Consider the following 25,375-nt stretch of genomic DNA (forward strand, 5'->3'; position numbering starts at 1 on the left):
TTCAAAGGAATTTTCCCATAGATTTCAAAACATGCATTCAACGAAAGTCTAATGTATGAATGGACTACACACCAGTTCTGAAGCCCTTCGATAGAATTTATTGAATAAAAAACAAAATCCTTTGTTTCATATTTATATTTTTCATCAGGAACTATCTTACTATAACTCTACACAGATTAACTTTTTGCTTTTTGAAGTTTTTTTTTTTTTTTGTCGAGTCTTTATAAAAAGTCTCAAAGAGATTTATTACCATAATTTTCGTCTCATTTAGTTTTTCTTAAGGCAGCATATTAAACACATGGAAATAAAAATCTTTATGTTACATTTTAATATTTATTTAAATACAATATTTTTTTATTATCCATTTAATGCAAAATACACAAAATATTTGTATGCACATTTATATAATAAATAAATAAAATATAAAAAATCCATACAATAAGCTTATAGGTACACACATATGACTTTGCGCCTTTGTGTAGGCTACAAATAAAAATTTTCAACTGCCACACTTCCGGAATATTAAGATTTGATGTTGATCGAAAAAACACTTCGATTTTCGAACGCTTTGCTTTGGTGACTTTTACTTCTAAACAAAGTCCTTGTGTTCTTAGTCATCTGCCAATTAGCCGCATACATTTCCTATTTGGTGATAAGATTTATTGTTCCGGATGCTCACTGAAGATCTGGTTCTCTCTCATTATATTGAAGAAAATCTGCTATAAATGATAGTTATAGTTATATAAACAGCTGTGCGCTTTTTTATTTAGTATTTTTTTAAAACAATATTTAGAGCTGTTCTGCACTCTTCATCTTTTTCAACCTACCATGCGCGAACAGAAGTCTTATATTCAACACTGGTGAACCACTTACCTTAATAGCTCTTTGTTTAACGTAATATCGATAGGTATTGCATATACAAATACAAATATACAAACTATTAGAAAAATTTAAGTGTTATTTAAAGTTTCAGAAATAAAGTATTGATTGTCTCTCAATTTTCCAGATAAACGAAATTGCTTAGTCAAATACTATAAATAAGTGTTAACATCTTCTATTTTAAGGTGAAAGCTTCATCTATTGATGTAATACTTTGTTTTTGTTTTTTTTTATTCTTTTCAAAAGTGATTAATTACCCACATATGTACATATGTATGTAGATATGTATACGCTTACCTCATATCATTTATGCTTTTCTAATGAAGTCATTGCCATTAATACAAAGATTAAGTGAAACACGCTTATATACATACATACATATGTACATATAGTACATACATACGTAAGTTGTCTAAATTTACCGCGTCCACGCTGCGCTTTTACATTACATTTACAGCTATCGAAGTTTCCATTAATTACACCGTCGAACTTAGTCTCATATTGAATGTACTTCAACATGTGCCGGGTAACCCGAACACCAGAGCACCTGATGAAGTACAATAGACATGGGACATTCATTGAATTATTAGGAATTAAATCACTTAGTCACTTAAGATATCAGGTGTGAATATGTGCAAATGGTCGCTGCAACTTCACTGTTTAATATATGACGAGACTCTGTTGACTTTGACAGGCACTTCGCGCGCTACTTCAGGTACCTGACTGCCTTAGATAACAACCCAGCCCCGGTCACTGATTAGCGCGCAAAGTACTTGACTTCACAGTTGAAAGCGTTGATTGCCAAAATGTTAATTACCAAAAAAAAATCATACATAAATGGAATATGCATCAAAAATGCACGGAAGTCTGCATAGCATTAAACATGCGATCTCATTCACTTGAACTGCAGCTGCAATTGCAGTTGGCAACAGCAGTTGCACTTGGCTGCACGATTACTCAGCGTGACTCCGTGTGACTGCATGCACATACCTCCATACATATATATTGGACATATGTACGTGCTTCAGCTCGTTTATTCGTACCTACCCACTCATCTGCCCAACGCGTAACCGTGGCACAACCTGGTGTCGACCGCAGTTGATCATCCAAAGGAAACGACCTTGTGGTCTCTCCATGAGAAGCTTTAAGGTTAACGATCTGCTTTTCAACTTCGTTAGCGCCCCATGAATGGTCTCCGGATGACTTCATACACATATACACACCAATATGCCCAATTGTATGCATATATTCTCTTTTCGCAGCACATTTATTTCAACGAGGCTTGCTCTCTTTGCTGTCTCACACCAGTCCGCGATTTGTGTGCGAAAACTCAGCAAACAACTACTCACCAGTCGACCGACCTGTGCTCGTCACATCCGGCAAAACTACCAGCTGACAGACTGGCAAGCTAATTGGGTATCATTAACTCACGTCCACTGGTCGCTCTTTATTTATTACCTTGTTCCCAGCTCTCACATTCAAAGAGCTTACCGCAAAGTATTTAACTTTTTCGTTTGTGTGCGCGTCTCTTTGTCATCTTCTCTCGCTTTGCCATTTTTATAAATATGTGTGAGAGTTTCTGCAAATTTCGTTCACTAATTTCTGCACGTAATCAACGAAGCTTGGAGTTGGAATTCGCTTCGTTATCAAGATGACTTGCTTCGTGTTCAACCTGATCGACGGATTGAAAAGAATAACAAGAAAAATATGTAGATACCGAACTTCGTCTGGAATTATAAATTAGTCATGCCATTATTTTCACCTATGAGCGCTCTGCACTCACACCTAAACAAACTTGTGCGGTATCGGTGTGCGAAAGTACACAGCCACATCCCCGGCAGCTGTTAGCTGTGGTAAGTTATACTGCTCGCCTCTCTTCAGCGATTCGTATTTGCAAAAGTCATGTATGTGTATATGTCTCGCTTCCCTCAACACCTGACTGCTAAGTATTGGCTTGCGTTTGCTGCCCACTATTCCTCTGGCTCCGAGTGCAGAGCACGAAATTATGCAAATGGTCTTTCTTGACTAGCTGGCACCATAAATTACTTGTTGAACGGTCTAGTACACATACACATATTTAACCATATTTATATCAAAACCGAACGCAGACTTCCCATTTTCAAACATACACACATTATACATATGTACATACATACCAAAGTACGAAGCTACTGGCAAACCGTTCACACGGGCACTGTCTCATGACATCATCTGGTCGGCATTTCCGTGAACCCGCTACTCGTTCGCTCACTTAACACTGAATTCAACTTCCGCCAATTAAGTCACGAAGTTTATCCTGTAGAGTTACCGTGTGTATTTCCCATGCAGGCCGCTCGTCTCTAATACACTTGCAATGCCAGAAGACGTAGCGGCCCTGATATTCTAAATTTGTATTGCTCTCCTCTGTCGCAGATGCCGATCTCGCAGTTGCTGGCCACACATAGTTTCCCATTTTTTCGCCGACCAGCTGTTCGACCGTACGACCAACCGAAGGAGGAGGTATTGGCCGTCCGGGCTCAAAGCTGTTACTAAGCAAACGATGTCGTCGGTCGTGCTAGCGAACAAATTCGCACATTGCCGCTACGAATCGGTGTGAGTGACCAAAGAAAAAAAAAATAAGCTGAAAAAGAACAAAATTAAAACAGTTTTGAATTTTACTCACAAACACATCGGCATAAAAGCGATCACTGTGCGATACAACGTTGCTTGCCGACTGCCGTTGGTGCTGCCTGTTCCGATGAGAGTAGCTTTTTGATTTCAAGCACAGTGTGCTGCAATTATTCATTTATAACCGAGCGCACACACATTCATGTATATGTATATACACGAGTTTGTGCTCTTTCTCCAGAGCGCACAAAGGCAGGAACAAATAAAAAATAAAATAACACGATTTAATGAGTATCTACGAACGACACGTGCCCCACTACACACGCACCTTCGGGATTCATACATACTTGTATGTGTATGTTTGTTGCTTAAATTTTTTCGTTGGTTATGATTCGGATATAGATACATACATACATACATAGGTAATTGCCGACGCATACATTATAGTAGCGCTTGAGCTTCAATTTCAGCTTTCCGCTCACGTATCTATTTATGTTTGTATTATTTTGTTTAGTTTTTGACTTCTCCTTCTTCGTTCAGCAGAACTTCTTCGTCTTTGTCTTCGTCATCGTATTAATTTTTCCTTCGGTAAATCGTCTATGTATATGTGTTCGTGTTCAGCTGTTTCCGCCGCTACGAAGACGGCACACACCTCATCAACTGCTGGCAGACATTTTTGCACTGTGCCGACTTCAGCGGCTGCCATATTGCTTTTACTTGAAAATTTCGCAAAGTTTCAGATCACGCTTCGCGAGTTGTGTACTCACTACGATCCGCGTGTTTGGCGAATTCCGATTTGCAAATTTTCATTACCCCCCTTCTCGCTATTTACGACTACAAACACATATACTTGTACACTGACATGCAAATATGTATGTATGTATGTATGTATATGAAGTTTTTTTGTATTGTAAAAATTTCGCATTTTTCATTTTGCCAAAAATTTGTTTTACGCTTGAAAGCGCTCGGCAGATCGGCGACAGCTGTTGGTTGGCTACACACTACCAACCGATCAGCAGTGCCACGATCCTCTTGTTGGAGCCCGAACGACACCAGTCGAAGCCTGGCCACCTCTTCACTTAACAATCGTCTGTTGAGCAGCTGAAAGCAAGACGGAGAGGCGAATGCTGCGAGCGACCACTAACATGTGAACACGTTCGAAGCTTCAAGGCATATAGGCAGATATGTAAGAAGCAAATTTGTATGAATGTGTTTGCTGTTTGAAGCCTTGAATTTCGGCGAATTCTTGGCGGAACGTGTGAATATCTCAAAGTTTCAATGGCATTGTAAAGAAGTTGTAGTTGCAATTGAATCGTTGCTTGCTTGTGGTGGCCGCGACACTTCGTGTTACCTCCAAGACTAACCGTGAATACGTAAGCAACATTTAGTTAGACACTAAGCCAGGCGCGCAGTGCCGAAAATTGTTGGCTAGTAGGAAGCGAGATATTTCCACACACATTGAATGGTGCTCGTATTTCATTTTCGATTTGATTTGCACTTTTTTTACAAAGTAGTTATTTTGCTGAATTTTGGCTTACGTATTTACATATGCTTGTATGTGTGTGTGTATGTATGTACATATGTATTGGCGCAGTCGGTGACCTAAGTGAAAACCGAGCCACTTGGTTCGCACATCGGCTGTATGGTTGGAATGACGACAGTTCGCGATTGCGCTGAGTACTATAATGAGTAATTGCCAATATTTTGAATGTCGCGCAAACGTATACCCACAACTAGATACATACAGGCATGTGTATATGTAGTTTACCCCGCAATGCTGACTTCAATACATCCAAGGTTCTTTGGCTTAAGCCGAACGTGCTTTGGCGAAAAGTTTCGAGGTTCGGAAATGTTTGGCAAACAACAGCCGGGATGAGGTTATTTTATGCAAATGTGAATAGTTGATGTATGTATACAATCTCTAAAATATACGTACATAATTAAATTTATATTCGTACTATCGAAAGGATGAATATGTATGTATGTACATATGTTTCATTTACTTGGGTGGGGCACAAGCGCAATAATCTTTTTAGCTGGAGTTTGCACGACTACCGGCAGGGCGTAGCAAGTACACATACACATGTACATATGTATGTCTTCAGCTACGAGTATGTACAATTGTAAAAAGTCGTTGCATGCCGGCAACAATAACGAAGTCATTTATAATGGCGATGATGATGATGATGTTGCAGACGATGATGCATCGGGATGTTCATGGTCTGCCTGCAATGGACCCACCATATTTTACAACAAAAACATTACAAATTGCACACATACACACACAATCAATGTGACACTCTCTGTCTCTCTTCTTCTCACCCTCTCTCTCTCGTGCCAACAGTTTGTCGCTCGCATGAGCTTTTTAAACACGCTGGCTCTTATTCGTGTCCACTGTATATTGCAAACGAAATGTATTATAATATACAAATAAATGTAAATATGTAAATCATACTAGTCCATATACACATTACAACAAATGAATGGAGTTAGTGTAGAAAAAATATATAAGTCATATTAAACGAACTTACCGGTAAAGTGACGAATCAGCAGTGAATGCCACGCATAAGCGCACAAGCACAAACACATACATACATAAACATATACATATATATGTAAATATATCCAAATATATACATTTATTGATATATAAGTGAATATTTTTTATATGCATGTGTGCGTATGCTCCATGCACACTCCGACACAGCTACAGCTGTTTGCACTCAACTTCGCAAAACTTTCAGACCGGTCACTGTGCCGTTGTCTGCCTCCATTGTCTTCCATCTGGTTCGGTCTTCGGTCTTTGGGCTTGTATTTGCGTTCGCGTTCATATTATATTATGTGCGTGCAAGTATGGGTGGCACTTTGTGCCGCATGGTGAAAAATCAGAGGTAGCAGCAAAAGAACAAAAGACTGTTTCTAACGTCAATTTTAAGTACACGGACAGACATGCGGATATACGAATATGCATACAAATACACAATATATAGTTAAACATTTCAACCTACACTTGAGCGGATAAACTGTGTAATCTTTCTAAGCGCTCGAATTTCTCTTCAATAAGTTAAAGCTATAATGACGAGATTTCTCAGTGCAATTCGCGTTTTTAAAACGAAAGCAGACATTCACTCCTTTACCACTTACTCATATACATAGTAAACGTTTATGTGGCACTAACCATTTTAACATTAAGCAAAAAAGATGAAATTAAAGTTCTACTCCTTCGGCAGTATTTCGCACTTTAACTCACATATTCGCATGCTTCATTACTCAAGAATTTCGCATTTCGTTCTGTATTGCCGTCACTTATGCCATTCTCTATGGTTCGGTTTCTGCTTTTGTTTTTTTTTTTTATTTTGATTTTGGTGCTGTCTTTCCCTCGAACGACCGCATTCCTATTTCGCATACGCCACCACTTTTCGTATGAAATCACGATCTGTGCACGACTTTTCAAACTTTTTACTGTCTCTTTTAGCAATCTACAGTCTAAAATTAATTTTTCAGATACATGTCGTTCAAACATGTGAGTTGCGCTGTCCTCCTCCTGGCCATTTTTCTACATAATACTCGCATGATGTCGTTCAGCCGGCACCTCGTCCATCCCTCTGCAATATTCTTCTTCTGGCAAAATATGAGCAATAATACGTCGCTGCACATATGTTCTACATTCCTCTGCATATCTCTATGTGGTCGCACACACGCACATACTTGTGCATATAAATAAATGATTTATTGCTCGCATCACACGTACATGTATGTTTATTTACCGACTATTTGGCTATTTAGCTGCTTAATCGGATGCGTGTTTATCACCAAAACTTTGCTATTTTACTTTTAAATATGCCGCTGCTGCGGCGCTTGTCATTGTGGCACCAGGTCCCACTTATTCATTAGTATTTTTCGTGTCAGCTGGGCGGGTGTGTAGATTTTTTAACGCCGGCAACTTATACACTTGCGTCAGCGTCTATGTAGTCACCACTGGGACCAATACGTAGTACCGGAGCAAGGCTGATATCATATAGATCGACTAATAATAATCAACCATCTCGATTTTCTAGACCAATGCGTTGTGGAGTGCTCGAAATTTGTATCACTGCTGGCTTACTGATCGGGAAATTTCCATCGTCACTAGCAATAAAATTCGAAGTTTTCCACCGCTTTTGTCCCACAGCGTGCACAGGTCGCACTGTGAAGTGCATTACCACGGCCGAAGTTGGGGGCCATCCTTGTTGAATTTCACAATTCCTTTGCTTTTTCCGGTCGAAGTGCACTTCCGATTGAATTGTCTTCACTTTTCTATCTTGTTGGCCGTTCCTTCATTGGCTCACGTATACGCGCACCAACACAAGTGTATTTAGCGAGAACACGAACACAATCAGACTGACGTCGCCGCCTATATACACATTAGTCCATACAAAATACATACTTCGCACTACAAACGTACATACATGCAGACAAATATATAATACATGTGCACAAGCACTGAACCGCAGTGCACAATGCCCATTTGTCGTTTGCCGCAATGCCGCCCGTCATATGACGATGACGATAATAACAGTGCAAACAAGTACACACGGCAACAATGGAAATACTTTCAATATTTAAATAATGCCAAAAAATATCCGATAAGTCTGCGTTTTTTCCGTTCTTTTTTTCAACTCATTTTCGAAACGTGTAAACAACGCCCACAGCACTTCCAACTGATCCTTAGCTAATTGTGTGTTTAATTTTTACTATAGAGTCACTCCCCTCCATGTCTACCATTTGGAAAATCAGCTGTCTGCCATCGGCGTTTGCACTCGGCGACGACCTTAAATAACTGCTTGGCCATCTGGTGTACTGTTGCGACTGACGACTAACTGAGTAACTGACTAACTCTTGATGTCTGCTTCCAGTTTGAATGCTTTGGTAAGTGAATTTCTTTCTATGTTTGTGAATACCACTGTGTGCTAATTGACTTCGAGCGACTATTTTTAAGACGAACCGTTCAGACCGGCTGTGTCTGATCAAATGAGTGTTACTCGGTGCCGCTGTTCAATCAAAAGCAACCAGAGCCAGCTATTTGCCATAAAATTTCTTTCGGTTCGCGTTTACAAATAAGCTTCGTGGTGTCTCTACTTGCACACAGAATGTTAATATGTATAGTAAATATATATGTGTTCATATGTATGTTTCTGTCGTTGCTTCGTCTGTGTTTGCGTCCAGAGAGCTAGCTGCTACCCAGTTCTAAATCAAGTGTGTAGATACTGTCAGTGCCAGAGTGTCGGAGACCGAGCGAGTATTTCTCCCACCGTCGTTTGCCAATGCCGGTAATCGCGTACGAATGCGCCGTTTTTTTTCATATTATTTGCTATATACCTTTTGTATGTACCATACACATACATACATGCAGGGGCACACACTTTTTTTCACTCATTTGGTTGCCGCTTGTAACGAGAATGTTGGCGAAACCCGTCGCACGTCTCCTGTCTGGCAGATACTTCTTGTTGGACAACAAATGCCATCGGCATTGCCACTGCCACTGTTAACGCCGCTGCTTCTGTCTACTTCTGCGACAACGACTCCATTGCAGCCACTAAGTCATCGTCGTCGTCATCGTCATCGCCACCATAACCATAACCACCACGACCGTTGTTATGACCATATTCTTGGTGTATTTAAGTTTGCTCTTTCTGATTCTGTTGCTCTTGCTCCTGCTCTTGCTGCCGCTTTGTTTGTAAATGGTAGTGAGCAAGCGCCGAAACCCGATTATGCACGAATGTTTACATGCGTATGGTGAATGCGAGGTTTTCTCACTTGCAACGGTTGCACATGCATGTCTGTGCTTTAAATGCATTGCTAGTGAGGGGGAGTCACAAAGTTTCGATAACACAAGAAAGTTGACGTTGGTGCCGGCTCTATGGCATGGGAGGATCCAAGCCAAAATCATCAGCTGATTTCAAAGCTTAAAAACCTGTGTGATGTAAAAAGATATTACAATTCATAATAATTATGAAATAATTAATTGTTAATTACGTATACATAGAAGTACAGCATGTGAGAAAGTACTTTTCCCCGAATCTAGCATAAGTAAGTGAAAAGTACGTAAAATATTGGTATAGACATAACGTAAAATTATTAATTCGACAGACGAACTTGCGAACTTTTATCATTCCCCAACTGGCTAATCACTCGTCTGTTGTGAATCACTGCTTACTCCATTCTTAATATTTCATAAACCACTATCAAAATTTTGTATCTTACCTGCATAACTATATGTACGTATGCATATATATCGATATAAGTTTGTCCTATGAAATATTTAAAAATTATTGCAACTGTTTCTATGGAGTATTTATAGGTCTACTAGACTACTTAGAGATCATTAAGGTAACCTGAAGACATCTTGAGTTATAGAGTTATGAGATTATAAACACGTTGACCAATTCAAATGTCCCTTTATATATGTATATATCCCTCATTTTTTAGATATACTCTCTCCAAACTTAACGATAGAATTTTCCCATTGGGGGTTAGCGAATGTTTGAAGCTTATAGTTCTGCTAATAAGAGACAACACATGAAAATTTGTATCTTAGAAATCATCCATGTTACAGGGTTTGTCCGGAAAGTAATAGAACTGAGTCGATTTCAAAAAAATTATTGAACCAATTGTTGCCTTTTCAGGCAAGCAAAAAAAATAACTCCTTGGTTTCATATCTGGGTTGTAAGGCGGCTTCGGAAGCGTTGGGATCCCGGCCTTGGTTAGATAGCTGTTTACAAGAAAGGCGGTGTGAGCCGGGGCGTTGCCATGATGAAATTTACAATCGGCTCCGATTGACCCTTCGTTTGAGTCTCTTGAGGACTTCCACGTAAAACTTGGCGTTGACGGTTTGTCCAAGAGGAACAAATTCATGGTGGACGATGCCTTTGATGTCAAAAAACAATCAGCATCGTTTTCACTTTTGCTCGGAGACAACTCTACCGAATCCAGTCGTTGCGCACACGCTCCGAAGAACAGTTGCGGCGGAAGAAAATCGGCCGTCTTACTTTCCAGACAAACCCTGTACATTCATACCAATGCAAATACATATATATTTAATATCTGATATTTATTTTTAAAAGAAATCGCAATTTTGAGTAAAATTAAAAATGCAATTAGTTTATTTATTTTGTAAAAAGATTTATCATCATACTTTAAACTAACTATCAATTATATCTACAGATTTCAATATTTACATATTATATATTTTACAATTAATATTTTAAATTTAACAATATCAATTTTGCTTTTTAAAAATTGTGTATGAATTGTCGAGTGGAGTCTCTCCCACTAATAATTATCTAAATATTTGGTTTACTAATACACTATATACAATGTTTGTGCAATTGTTTTGAACGCCATTCATATTCGATATAAGGATTTTTAAAAAATTTAAAGACAGTTCAGAGCTTATAAGGAAAGCAAAAAACCAGTGATTTTCACGCGAGTGGCTTGCACTATGACTCTCTATGAGAGTGAGTTGACACGATAAATATTTGTACAGTATTTAATAAGTTAAGCCGCTGCTTAATATATTCACTGTTGCTAAACCACGATTTAATCATAAAATTATATTTATTAACTAGATTAATCAGTGCACGTAGATGATGACTATCGCCTCCGTACGAGAAGTTAGAACCTACTATTATGGGGAGTTATTAGTTTGTGTTGGCACAAAAGGGCTCCAACGCAGACAACTGTCGTCGATTTTCGGAAAATTGCCTCTTTGCTTAACACGTTTTTCGTACTCGTCGAGTACATCCTTAAATTATAAGAAAAATAATACAAGAAAATTTGTTTTAATTTTCATTAAAGGTTCAACAAACTAAATTAGAAAATTATTTTAAAGACTCAATAAACTAAAGTAAACATTTTTGAACGATTGTAAATGTAATTTTTTTCATTTATATACTTAGGTATGTACTCACTTGCTTCTTAAGTACGATATGCTTGCCTTTCCAGTACTTCATCATGCCTAAGGCTTGCAAAGTGCTCACGATATCGTATGAATATATTGCCGTTTCCTGCACGTTATAAAATAAATAAAGAACGAAAAATAATTCGTGAGCAGAAGATAATGCTTATGGACCGATTTTTCGTAAGGATGCACGATTCAAAAAATATATATTAAATAAAAAAATATTTTATTTTTCATGCTGCGCATATTACCTGCGATACGTCTTTAATGCTCAAGGTATTTCCGGTTCGCGTGCACAGATAATCCAGCAACACATCTTTCCAATAAGACCGATAGGATATCAAACCCAAGTCCGACAGTGGCTTTTCCGGCGATCCAATTTTGCCCTCCACTCTAGTCAGCAGGTAACCTATGTAAGTGTGAATAAATAAGAAATGATAAAAATTGTTAAAATACAATTCCATACAACACTCTTGTGATTTGTATTATAACTAGTGAGAGTACAGGGTCATCGTGTGAACGCCTTCAAGTTCTTTGGCATCACGTGTCTACCCTCAAACTCAATGAATAATGTTTTTTGCCTGTCTGCTGCACTCCTCAACCCCGCGTTTTGACCAACTTTGTCATTCCCCATTAATAAAACGCCATCCACATGCGTCTAGACAGACCAAACTTAAGGATGAGTACTTCAAATGTCGATATACAAATACTTTTATTTATATACTACAACGCTTTAACGGGCAAAACCCTGGACGAGCGGACGAATGTTGCAGGAACAGCACAATTCTATTCCGTCATTCAACTTTTGCAAAAAGCTTTGCGACAGCGCCAGCAAGCGTCCATTCAACCCACGCACCTTATAGGTCGGTGCGTGTGTTTGTGTATATGTTTGCGGCACAGCTTATAATATTCCTTACTTTGTGCCATACACATCCAAACACACATATATACACACATACAAAGAGTTGTACATTGTCAGCGAATTACATTTGCCACCGCAGCGTATGGGGGAGTGCTTTGTAGGGTTTGTGTTGTAGCAATTTATGCTTTTGGCGGTTGGCGTCTGAAGTTCTACGGAACCCCAACTCACCTTAACACGAAACTTGCTGTGCAAGTCTCAAACGGTAAACGGGGTTGAATTCTTTCTGTGCGTTGCACCGCACAACAACACGAGCGAGCCATGTCTACTGCAGCACCACTGCTGCAGCGCTTGCTCTGCTCTGCCACACCCTGTCCTTCATTTCGCGGCAGACGAACGCTCACCCACATACCTCCAAAAGCCGGTTGCACGCCCGCATGGTGGTACACCCCGAGTGCGAGTAATACTACTACGTAAGGCAACGAAAGCAAGGCTGCTTTGATTTTTCTTTCCAGCACACAAGCACTGAAGTCTGCACACATACACACGCACATACGCGCATGCATATATACAAGCAAAACAGCACTTGCACGCGTACAAGCGCGGCAGGGGCATGGGGACGAATGACGAGACGACTTTATCGATCCATGTGCAGGCGTAGCCAAAAGTGTTATTGAGCCGAAGTGCAGAACCGAGTACTCAGTTCAAGCGACTGAACGGTGACTGCAGAAGAAGCAGCTAGCAGGACCACATGGTATTAACGCCTAGCAGTATGCTTTGAAAACTCGTATTGGCAAATTGACGCCAAGAAATATGCCTAAAATGCCGTTGAAGGTAGAAGAGTGCGTGTAAACGTATTCACTGCCGTTTGTGCCGTCTCCGTTTCTACGTTATTTTGCCAATTTAGCATTTGGTGAAACGTTTGTTATGCATTATATGCGCCTGAAATGGCCTTACGCAACTAAATTCACAAGTAACCGGTATTCGGCGAATCATTTGTTGCCTGTACCATAACAAGGACGACGCCCTTTCATTGTGACCTGTCCTGACCTTTGTTGTCTGCTCAACACTATGTACTGCGCCGTCATCAGCCAGCAACGTCGCCACCGCCGCCGCTTCCGCCGCCGTCGCCGTCGCCGCCACTGTCAACACAAACAAAATGACAATTACGCAAATCAATAAAATAAGAACGCAATAACGCATTGTAGATTTATTAATAAACGCGAGTTTTGCCAAATTTGCATTGCTCCGGCACAACAAAGAACTAACTTTTCGTCAATGAGAGTAAACACTTCAACACGAACAATTTTGTACGCACTTAGTCACAAAGACAAAGAAGACAAGCCGGTTAGTTCGCATGAATATAAAAAAACTCTATTTAAGTCGTAAGAAAAACATTCGTACGGAGGGTAGAGGATTCAAAGCCTCGGCATGATAATGTTTGCTTTTATTAGCAATTAAGCTTTTTAGAGGCTTTCGTCTTTCGCGGAAGGATAACGAATCCGATAGCGTATTTCCGACAGACAAAACAAGTAGCGCCCTCTGATAGTCGAACAACAAGAATAGTAGAGGTGTAGTCTTCAGTATGAATACACGAAGTATATATACGACCATCAAAACTTTGCTTTTCAAATGTAAACCTCGACTAATACTGGAATTGCTTCTTCTAAATTTTTACCTCCCACAGATATTAGGATCTTATGATACAGGGTTTGTCCGGAAAGTAATAGAACTGATTTTCTTCCGCCGCGACTGTACTAGAGGGCGTTCCTAGCTAACGAACGCGCGGCTGGTCAGTTGTCTCCGAGAACCTGGAGAGTCTGGACAAACATTTTCGCGTGACGTATTTCTGTGAGTGGTGTGAGCCGAAAATGCAGCGTTCATTAAAGCAGAGGTACGCGATTGAATTCTGTGTGAAACTTGGTAAATCTGCCACATCAACCCAGATGTTTCTTTAGCTAGAAGTGGTGTGTTTCGATGGCATTCATTGTAATTTTTGATATCAAAGGTATCGTCCACCATGAACGTGTTCCTCGTGGAAAAAACCGTCAACGCCAAGTTTTACATGGAAGTCCTCAAGAGACCAAACGAGGCTCACACCGCCTTTCTTGTGAACAGCAACCTAAACATCCCAACGCTTTAGGTGAAATCCTAGATCTAAGGAATTACTCGATCGATTTCAATCAAATTTGGTGTATGTGAGGTTACTTTCTTATAAGACAGTGTTACAATGGGCGGTTGACGACCCCACTTACTTATATTCAATAATGATTCTTTCATTTTTATAATAATTATAAATTGTGCCAAAAATGAGTAAAAGCAGTCAAGACTTTCCATAGCAACCATATGCCTAACATAAATATTTTCGATCTTCCGGTTAACTTTATTCCGCAACTATCGGTTAATATGTAAGGAAATGTTAATGAAATGCAGAAATTCTTTCTAATAAGAGTGTATCTCTTGCCTTAAATGGATGAAATCACGACCGCACCTTCTCTAGTTTAATATAAAGTTTGGCCAACAACTGAAGATGTTTCCCAGGCTTTGAACCTTGCCAGTTACGAAAGAATAAAATCAGTTACACCCAAACTTAACCCTCCCCCACTTGTTTCTTTTTTAGTTTTTAGTAACCACTTTAGCCTAGTGCAATATAAAGCAGTTTTTCGAACGTGAAAAAAAACCAATTCTTCGGACCAACTCAGAAAATTCGATGAAATGTGGCTGAAAATTTAAAAAAACCGTAAAGCATGTGTTAAAAAATACCTAAAAAGGCTAAATAAAAGCATTTCGACACTTTCTCCATGAAACATTTTCAATGTCATATCATCAATTAACCGACTGAATTGACTGGAATCGCAATTAGGCGGCTCCGCGCTTCATCAAAACATCACGATCCCTCGATCCATACCTAAGAGTTGTTGGCAGCGGAAATTACCGAAGTTTCAATTGTTCAAGTGGTATTCACATCACCTTGGACTCAATTCCGTGACTTAATACATTAACTGGACTTAAGTATATGGACATACAAATACATACGTATATCAATATCAACATGTAGCTAACTGAATTGGATCTTTTCGGGGGTTTTTTAACAAATTTTAGATCAAATTTTCAGGAAACTCGAGCATTCAGCGTTTTATCGTTATTCAAATAAATATTTTAATAAAAACCTGCTGAAATTTTGCGTAAAATAAACGGCGCTTGGCGGACTAGTGGCAGATCACTCTGTGGCTAAGTGCGTATACGCACATAGCAATCAGTATATGTGTGAATATGTTTGTATGTATCAAATACTTTTGTGCAATTTATGAAGACTTTTTTTAAGGATTCTCCTTCCGCATTTGAGCAGTGAAACAGACCCAGCCTGGGCCCGGGAAACGATTGAATTTGTGTGTATCGGCTGTCTGAGCTGGCGCATAACAACAACAACAAAAGGCCGGTAAGTGCAGACCACACGCCAGAGTGAATCTGAACGCCACACGAACGGCCAGATATGGCGCTACAACTGATATATGACTTTTTCTGCATACCTATCTACACATTGTATGTGAGCGCGTGTGTGTGTGTGTGTGTAAATATATATTACCTTTGTATGCATATGTATATTCGTGCAGTGCATATATTAAATTAGTATCTCGCAATGGCAAATGGCACATAAGCCCAAACATGAGTTTGGGTATAAACACGAGAATATCAGCAATGTGAAGTGGTGTAAGGTCAATGTCGCTTGAAACGAAACGAAACTCTGTACGTCTCTGCCGCAGACGTATGCCCAGTCTGTGTGTGGCGAACAAGCAACAACAAGCGCCAACAAACGACCGCCACCATACACATACATACATACGTACATATGTACACGCAAGGCAAGCACGTTACACCCAGTCGACGGCTCACGGTAACAAGGAAAAGCGACGAGGCGACAAGTCCGCAAATTTCAAGCCGGCAAGGTATGCCGATGCTTTCGCCTTTGTTCTTGTTGTTATGGCTGGTGATTGTCAGGCGTTGCACCGTCGCTGCACTGTGATTCACATGCATTCAATGAGCGGGGATGGGCGTCGGTTAAAGAACGACTATACATATATGCGGCGATACAGCAATATGTAAGATTATACACGTACGCGCGGGCATTGCTTAGCCCTGCTGGAAAAACAAGCACTCAGGCGTGGAGGAAAGTACAATATTATATTGTATCAAAACTGCCAAGTATTCTTAAAAATAGTGGATATGTGGTTGCCGTAGTAAAAAGCATTCCTTTATAGGTTTAAGGAATATTCGTGCCAGCTGACCTGAATAGAGCTCATAAACAGTTTCGGTTGCGTAGAGTCGATTGCAAATGGATAACGGTATCGATTTTCGACGGATTCAGTGGAAATATCCGTGAAACTATTAACCAAACTGTAGTTTTCTAACATGCAAACCCAATATTATTTTAAAAACTTCCTTTTTGCCTTAATAATATTGCAGCGATTTGTCCAGAAACCCACCCCAAATTTCCTTTTGGGTCGAACGAGTATATATGTATGTACGGAGACTAAAATTTTACTCATAATATAATACATAATCATGTATGCATGGGTGTTTCGCATTATACTGCATTTCTGTCTTTGATGGTGTTCTTGCAGACACTTTGTATGAATAGTCGAACAACACATCTCCATCAAAGAGCCAAAAACCGAAGCAGTTGCAGTGACAGCAGTAGGTGTGGCTTAGCAATGAATTTTCCAAGTAGAAATCAAAAAATTTATTAATAATTTTTATTAATGAATATGTATAAATACATACGTGCTTTTGGAAAAATATATATGTACTTATGTTGGTGGCAATAATTTGCGAAAATGTCTGGAAATGAATAACTCAGCAACGCGCTGTTTATTGAATTGCATTTCTGACTCATCGGCTTATTTGCTGTTTTTTCATATTTTAATGAATGAAGTGACTAATCACGGTACATAATACCACATATTTAGCGAAGTTTAGGGGAAAGCAGTTTAATGTTATATTCCTGTAAGAGTTTAGGATGCTTGAAGCAACAGCAGGCAACTGGTTCCAGGTACAATGTATCGGTTCCTACAAAAGTCGAGTTTACGAAACCATACCGAGCCGATTTTATATACGGTAAAGCATTGTCCACAAGCCAATATTACTCAATATTAATATTAACAACAAACACAGGTATATAATATGAGTCTCACGAGAAGAAATTGTAGCTGTTGATTGGACTTTAGTGAGAGATCGTAATAACCCAAACTATTAATTCTATATATCCTAAAAAGATATCTCTTAGTCAGGCATTAAGAAAATATTTGAAAAATAATACAAAAACAAATAATAAACTTGAAAGAGGTTTGGAACTCAAATCTCTCAAAAATCCTTTGGGAGCTTTCACAGTAATTCACCAATAAATATAATCCAAGTAGAAATACTTTTTTCAAAAGCGTATGGCCTACTGAGCGTACTATTCGCAACTCCATCACCCATCTTGAGACCCAACATTCATTATTGGATAATATTCCTTCTACACGAACACCATTGGAGACTATAACAAAATATAAGGGAACTGATAAAAATGCAAAACTAAAATAGGTTACGAGAAAAAAATTATAAATAATGAAATATATGAAAAATTTGGTGGTCTTAAACCCTAGAATATATACACTGAATTTATATTGTATTTAAGTATTTCGAGAAGTGTACTTCTTGAAATAAAATGGAACTAAGCATAGTCTACGGCAAAACCATAGCAAAGACCATACTTTACGCCAAACAACACTTATGGCTTCTACTTTTAATATATTTAAATTAAAAATTATACTCATAATTTATAATCAAGATTTATGTAGATGTCTGTATGTATATTATACTCACTGAAGTCAATCAGTAGGCGCCCGTAACCCTTCCGTTGATATGGTGGGAGAGTTAAAATGCACGAAACGTTGTAAAACGAGTTTTTTTCCTGAAAAAAACAAGCAATTTAAATAAAAAATGTGAAGCCATAAATTGCAAATTTAAGTTAGTTTAAAAAAATTTAATTTTCCAAAGCTTTTTGCTAACAGATAAACGAACAGATTCCAATGTGGAAATTTGAAAAAAATCGATTTTTTTCATAATTCGATATTTTAAATATTCAAAAATATCTCCCTTAAAGGATTTTTCAAAATACAAATTATTTCCGATGTTATAAACGTTTTAATGTCGTGGCAACCGGATCGATTTAACGGACGACAAGGCTTTAAACGCGTTTTTCTCGAAACAATGTTTTGAGGTGGTTGACATGATATCTCAAGTTCTACTCAAAGGATTCTTTTGAATTTGATACAAATTTTGTTACACATTTCTCCTGTTTTTTGGAAAATTTTAATTTAAAAAAATTTTAATTTTTAAAAAATTTTAATTTTTAAAAAATTTTGATAATTTTAATTTAAGAAAAATTGGAAAATTAAATTAATTTAAAAAAAAAAATTTAATTTAAGAAAATTTTAATTTAAAAAAAATTGGAAATTTTTAACTTACAAAAAATTCGAAAATTTTAATTAAAAAAAATTGGAAAATTTTAATTTAAAAAACTGGAAAATCTTAATTAAAAAGAAAATGGAAAAATTTACTTAAAAAAATTGGAAAATTTTATTTAAAAAAATTGGAAAATTTTAATTAAAAAATTATTGGAAATTTTTAATTTAAAAAAATTGGAAAATTTTAATAACAAAAAATGGAAATTTTTAATTAAAAAAAATGGAAAGTTTTAATTTTGAAAAAAATTGGAAAATTTTAATTTTGAAAAAAAAATGGAAAAATTTAATTTAAAAAAATTAGAAAAATTTAATTTAAATAAAACTGAAAAATTTTAATTTTGAAAAAAAATTGGAAAAATTTAATTTAAAAAAATTAGAAAAATTTAATTTTTAAAAACTTGGAAAATTTTAATTTACATAAAACTGGAAAATTTTAATTTAAATAAAACTGAAAAATTTTAATTGAAAAAAAAATTGGGAAATTTTAATTTAAATAAAATTGAAAAATTTTAATTTTTAAAAAAATTGAAAAAAATTTAAAATTTTATTTAAAAAAAAATGGAAATTTTTAATTTAAAAAATGGAAATTTTTAATTTAAAAAAATGAAAAATTTAATTTAAAAAAATGGAAAATTTAATTTTTAATAAAATTTTAATTTAAAAAAAAATTTAAAAAAATTTCAATTTTAATTTTTAAAAAATTTGAAAAGGTGAAATAAAAGGAAGTAATTTTCTTCACGTCGAATTTTGAGAATATTTTTTTTTCGTAAGGTCAATCCGATAGCGACATAATTCCTAATGAAATTTTTTTCAATTTGTTTGATTTAGATCACTACTCATCATATCAACCACGAACAACAGTTTTTTTACAGTCACCATTCCACCGGCCTGTAATTCGACGATTTTTTTGTTTATTATTCAAATGACAATAAAAATCATATACACAATTTTTAAGGAAAAAGGTTTTACTTTTTTTAATTTAGTATGAAAATTACTTTAAAAGTCCAGAATGACCCCATAAACGAACAAATACACATTTACAGAAAAGATTTAAGAAACAACTTTTTAAAAAGCTAACCATTTTTTTTAGAAAATTTTCATTTTGGATATGGAGTAAGAGCTCAAGTTGCTTATACTTCAGCTTGGTGTATAATTTCTTTTCTTTAATAACATTTGCTTCATTTCTGCAATTTAATTTACAAATTTTGTAACCTTTTAAAAACGCCTTTACTGTCTATAAGGTTTATTATTTAATAAAATTCTATACATACATACATACATGTATGAAACAAGCCAAAAATAGAAAAGACTTTTTCACAACAAATTTAAACAAGGAACAGAATTTTGAACAGTCACACAAAAGTTTGCATTTTCGGGGTTCATTGACCACAACATATCGATAGTAGACACTTAAGTGGTGTGTAAAGTGAAGGGCGCCGCCGTTGCGGCTAGAGCTCGCTATCTATGCATGTGAGTATGTGCCATGAACGTACTATGTACATAAATTTAGGTTGTGTCTGGGCGTATACGTATCCTGGCCCATACCAGCACTCGATCGCGGCTGCGAAAAAAAACAACCACCACGTTGTTCAGACTGCCGGCGGAGACAATGTCAGCATCCTTTAAGTGGGGCGAATGTAGTCTCACACCAGTGGCATGCCGGTATCCATGCCATTGCACTCGAAAACTCGAAAGCCAGACAGAAATATCCATACAACAACAATGCAAACAAAAAATAGAAAAGTACAAATGCTCCAAAAACAACCGAAAATTTGACGCCTGTGTAGTAACAACGGCACCAAAATGGAGTAAGTTGCAGCTGCTCTATGCTGCTGCATCCTTTGTGATGCTGCCCAAACGTCCAGGGCAGCGCAACCGTTTTCCCCGGCCTCTAAACTCCAGCTTGCCAATAGATATGGCGATTTTCCATTGTTACGTACGTATACATATGTACATAGGTGCTCCCTGAAATGCACGAAAAGGTTCACGACCTCATTACGTTGCACCCAGTCGCAGAGAGCAACTGTGCGCGCACAACCCCTGCTCCCCACTCAGGTTGCATGCCGCTCGTCGTTCATTGGCTGCAATCCGAAGCTTCCGGTTTCGCGTCTGCGCTGGCGACGACGACGTAAATTACTTACTTACAAACTTACATACATATGTACATATGTATGTATGTGCATAGACATAGACTTGCATGCCGAACGGGCCATGGGAGAGGCAGTGGTTGAGACCGAATCCGAGACTATTATTGTCGATACTGACTACGGCTCGCGTTCACTTGTCTGCTCTCTTCCCAATCGTCTGCGATTTGTCTGTCGTTTGTTGTTATTTCCATTGTTATTATTGTTGTCGTTGTCGTTACTGTTGGCATAGCAAACGAGTACCGTCTGCCTTTAATGTCTGCCAGCCATGGCTTGATGGCGTGGAGCGGGTGCTTCTGGTTTGAGTGGGTCACTGGCTGAATGAGAATTTTGTTGTTTGTGACAGTGGAGTCTCATTCCTAGGGGAATACCCATTGAAAAACGTCCATATGTATGTGTGGGAATGTTGTTACTTATATATACATACATACATATATATAAGTATATAAATGCTTACAACTCCCACTTATATACGTGCATGTGGCTGCTACTCAACCTCTGGTTTGAAGCGAATTTCGTCAACGATTCGGCAACCAATAGAATGCAAAGCTTTGAACCTACCACAAAAGCATAGGCGAAGCAGTAACACTCCGAAACCCTCATTTTCATTGTGCACACGCGTCCATACAACAACTCCAAATCACACATTCATCACAGCGCACATCCCGACCTACTCTACTCGTCAACCTGCTCTTAGATCGTAAGCCAATACAAAAAAAAAAGAAATCTAATGGCTGTGAGTATCCATAAATGTTTGACAAAATAGTAGAAAACTACGCGGTTTTCTTTTATTCGAAAGGAGGTAAGCAGACATGCGTGTAGACCTGGACGTACTTTTGAGGCCCGAAACTCCTAAATTCAAAAAAAGGGTTTAGGTTTTTAATTGGTAACTCTTATGGAAGTGTATAGCTAATGAATTGGACAGACTATACCAAGCATCGACCACCTGGTACCATATACCCACGACAGTGCGGTCCGTATGACCGTCAGGGACACGGTTATTTAACTCTGTTAAACTTCCAAGTATTCCTCAAAATTTTTTGGGAAATATTTTCGCTACAACAACAACACAGTGGTGCCTCGCCAGTCACTGGCAACCACAGTAAGACCGCGGCATGCGCAATTTGTAACACAAACCCAGTCTGCTGTTGTTCTCTCGAGTCGTTATATGCATTCCCGGCTACTACTGCACCACTGCAATACAAAAAAATCAATGATATTTTGTCGTGCCGGTCATCACCTCCTCTTGCCACATGCCGGTCGCTGTTCATGCAATTTGTTCTCACACCAAAGCCGTGATCCAGACATGCGCGTACATCAGAAGCTCCGGCAAACAGCCACGAATTGTAGTCGGGGCAGGTCGAGGAACTGAGGCGCAAATTGTGTGCACATTTTACGATTACAGTTACAACATTTTTGGGTATGGTCAAGAACAAAGTGCATACTACTATGGTTGTATAGTATTATGGGTGTGAAAAAATCCCTAACATACAGATACAGTTACTATTTTTGAAACCAAAATGAGAATTGTATATATGTGCATATGTACTATGAATGTATGTATGTATGCATACTCAAATCTAATGATTCGAAGCTTAAAAAACATTTTTTAAGAAACAAAATCTCACTCAACTTAAATAATTTTACCCAATTGGACTTCTTATTGGAATTTTGATTAGCGGTAACATGTATGAAAAAGACTGTATTGGAAAGCATAATTACAGATACTACAGTATTCCTTCCCTTAAATCGAATAATATGTTTTTTTCTATCAGAAAATCAATCAATAAGTAGGAAAAGATACAGATTTGATCCGCATTCCGATTCGGTTTTAACAGAAAAGTTCAGTGTTTTTTTAGTTTTTAGTATTTATGTACATATACATATATGTTTGTTGTATGTTTGTATATACAAACGCATACATATGTGAAACTACTTTTATCAAGTTTTCTTATCAAAAACCAAATTTTAAAACGTTTGGTATTAACAAATTCGAAATCGAAAAGTAGGCTGATCTTACATACATATGTATATGTATATGTATATGTATATTACCTATGTATGTATATACCTAATTTCATGAAAATTCTATTTAGCCTGAACTTAACTTACCTTACTGAAGTATCCAACCGTGTGACAACCGTCGACATCAGCCAAGGTCATTATGTAAAAAAGGAATGGTTCCACATCATAGTACAGAGTTTTATGATCCAAAAAGAATTTCGCCAAGAGGCACAAATGTTGACAGTATTGTTTGTGACGTTTACCGTCTACTTGCCACACTTGCAATTTGCCTTTTCGATATATTTCGTCACCTGGCGGATGACGCCATACACATTTCTCGGCATGCCGCTTAATACCAGTTTCAGATTTTTGATATCTTAAACAGAACTCGCATATATACATTTGAGGTAGACGCGCAGCGTCGTCGGGATAAGGAGATTGATACCAAACTTTCATCTTGTATTTGCCCATTGTTATATATCTGAAAAAGAATTTGCATAAATTTACTTTTTATAGTTTATTTTTTTTATTATATTTATTGACTTACTTAATGCCTTTTCCCACAGGCAGGTCTTTCAATTCATCTTCAACTTTTTCGGAAGCGATTGCTTGGGCATCGCGAAACAGTTGTAGATCGTAATCGGGTACTAACCCTATTAGGCTAGGTTCTCGATCTTCATCAGTGCAGTCCTTTTCAAGTTTGACCTTCTCTGTATTTATTGCTGCAGCGATTGGACGAAATCTCGTTCGTGATTCGCGTATCTTCGTCAAAAATTCGGTTTGCTCAGAAGTGCGTTGTTTTTGATTACTTCCATCGGCATTAGTAGAATTGCAATCATTGGTAAGCATGCGCCGTTCATTTCGTAATTGTCTCTCATTAGCACGTTCCTTACACTCGGATGCCGACATATTATGGTAAATTGGACAGGCTTCTGGTAAAAAATGTCTGTCTAAATTACCGCTCAAATGTCCCGAAGAATCACATCCTTCTATGGGACATTTTTTTTCTAAATGTTGTGGCGGTGACAGTGAACGTGGTTTGGCCGGTGTTGTTCCAAAGACTCCAGCCTCTTTCTTTACCTTGCATTTACTACCGCCACTGGTGGAAACGCAACGTTTAGCGGGGCTCTTGGATAGAGAGTGCTTCTCCATATCTAAGTCGGCATCAGATTCACTCTCTGTTCCGCCACCAACGCCAGCAGACGATTTCTGTTGTTGCCTGGAACGCCGAGTGCTAAGTGAACGGGTAAGTTTACGTGGAGCCTCATCATCCGAATCAGAATTCGTAATTTTTGCAGCAGTAGGCGCTCGTTTCCCTTTAACCGATTTTACGGGTTGAGTATCGTAGGAGTTACTGCTCTCAGTTGCTTCTGACTCACTTGACGTAGTGGATTTTCCACTTTCTGACTCAGAATCTTCTTCATCTTCGTCTTCATCTGAACTTTTATTCTTACTTTTCGCAACCACATTACGCTTAGGCTGTACTTTAGATTTCGATTGCTTTGACCGATTATCTGAGTTATTACCAACTGCTGTAGTACCAGCCTGCGCTGAGAGTTTTACTTGGCCTTTACGTTCAGTCTTATTCCGACTAGATGGAAATACATCTCGATCTGAGTCATCTGATCTGTGTGGTGATTTAGCAGCCGAGTTTTTCTTCCCATCTACGCCGGTATCGGCATTGGCTGTAACATTTTGTGACTTCGGATTAGTTCCAGAGTTTTTGGTTGCCTGCGCATTTGATCTCCCAGAATTGTTTTGTGGCGCTTTTCCACCCGTAGTACGTTGATTACCTTGACTTTGACTTGCAGTTCCACTTGATGCCGAAAGTTTACGCTTTTGTGTGGTATTGCCTGTTGCTGGTGGTCTTGTCGACTTTTTACTGAGTGGAAGTTCTTCATCACTTGATGGGTTGCTTACACGAGTTTGTCGCAAGGATGTTGTATTACTGTTATTTGGTCGTGTTTTAGAAGAAACTGGTTGATTAGAAGAAGCTTTATCGGCATTATCTGTTTTTGCAGTGGTTTTGAATTCCGAACTCTTACGACGAGTATTTGCTTGGCTTTTAGTTGTTGAAGGGACTTCTTCAACCCCACTTTTCTCATCAGCCGAACTACTTGATTCAGTATCGGAAGAACTGCTGCCAGAATTAGAGCAGCTAGTACTGCCACTGGAAGAACTGCCGGATGAGGAACTCGAACTGCTTTCTGTTGTGCTGGTGCTCTAAATGAAATTCATTACTAAATAGGTTGTATTGAAGGAAATATTTTTAATACCTTTTTCCGGAAAGACGACATTTTGTTATGTTCTTTACCGTGCACAATGATAAAAGCGCAATTAAATAAGTTCCACTTTTAGTAAAAATTTACTTTGTTTATATGAACCATTGAATTGTGAAAATTGTAAACTAATGCTACTTCTTAAATAAATAGCA

At 37.9% G+C, this 25,375-nt stretch overlaps 1 protein-coding gene across 2 annotated transcripts; it reads right to left on the bottom strand.

The window, feature by feature from the left end:
• Positions 1–153: 153 nt before the first annotated feature.
• LOC105230739 (histone acetyltransferase KAT7) lies at positions 154–25,373 on the bottom strand. Of its 2 annotated transcripts, XR_007423456.1 has the most exons (8): positions 25,218–25,373; positions 23,489–25,164; positions 23,050–23,422; positions 18,150–18,237; positions 11,677–11,834; positions 11,436–11,531; positions 1,177–11,269; positions 154–719 (listed from the first exon to the last, which is right to left on the bottom strand). XR_007423456.1 is itself a non-coding variant. In XM_011211702.4 (7 exons), the coding sequence occupies exons 1-7, from the start codon at positions 25,236–25,238 to the stop codon at positions 11,153–11,155; spliced, it is 2,529 nt and encodes an 842-aa protein (XP_011210004.2). In that variant the 5' UTR covers positions 25,239–25,373; the 3' UTR covers positions 154–11,152. The 2 variants fall into 2 exon arrangements, 1 of the variants encoding a protein (XP_011210004.2); XM_011211702.4 differs by having other exon boundaries at positions 154–11,269.
• Between the last annotated feature and the right edge of the window lie 2 nt (positions 25,374–25,375).

Source organism: Bactrocera dorsalis, chromosome 1 (assembly GCF_023373825.1).
Source record: "Bactrocera dorsalis isolate Fly_Bdor chromosome 1, ASM2337382v1, whole genome shotgun sequence".
Classification (NCBI taxonomy): domain Eukaryota; kingdom Metazoa; phylum Arthropoda; class Insecta; order Diptera; family Tephritidae; genus Bactrocera; species Bactrocera dorsalis.

What these genes read in the sequence shown, in the direction of transcription:
- LOC105230739 (XM_011211702.4), bottom strand. Translation starts at nt 25,238, where the DNA reads ATGTCGTCTTTCCGGAAAAAG. An exon ending in TGTCGTCTTTCCGGAAAAAG is followed by an intron (nt 25,165 to 25,217) that starts GTATTAAAAATA and finishes AATTTCATTTAG; the next exon opens with AGCACCAGCACAACAGAAAG. An exon ending in GCATTAAAGACGTATCGCAG is followed by an intron (nt 11,532 to 11,676) that starts GTAATATGCGCA and finishes TATAACGTGCAG; the next exon opens with GAAACGGCAATATATTCATA.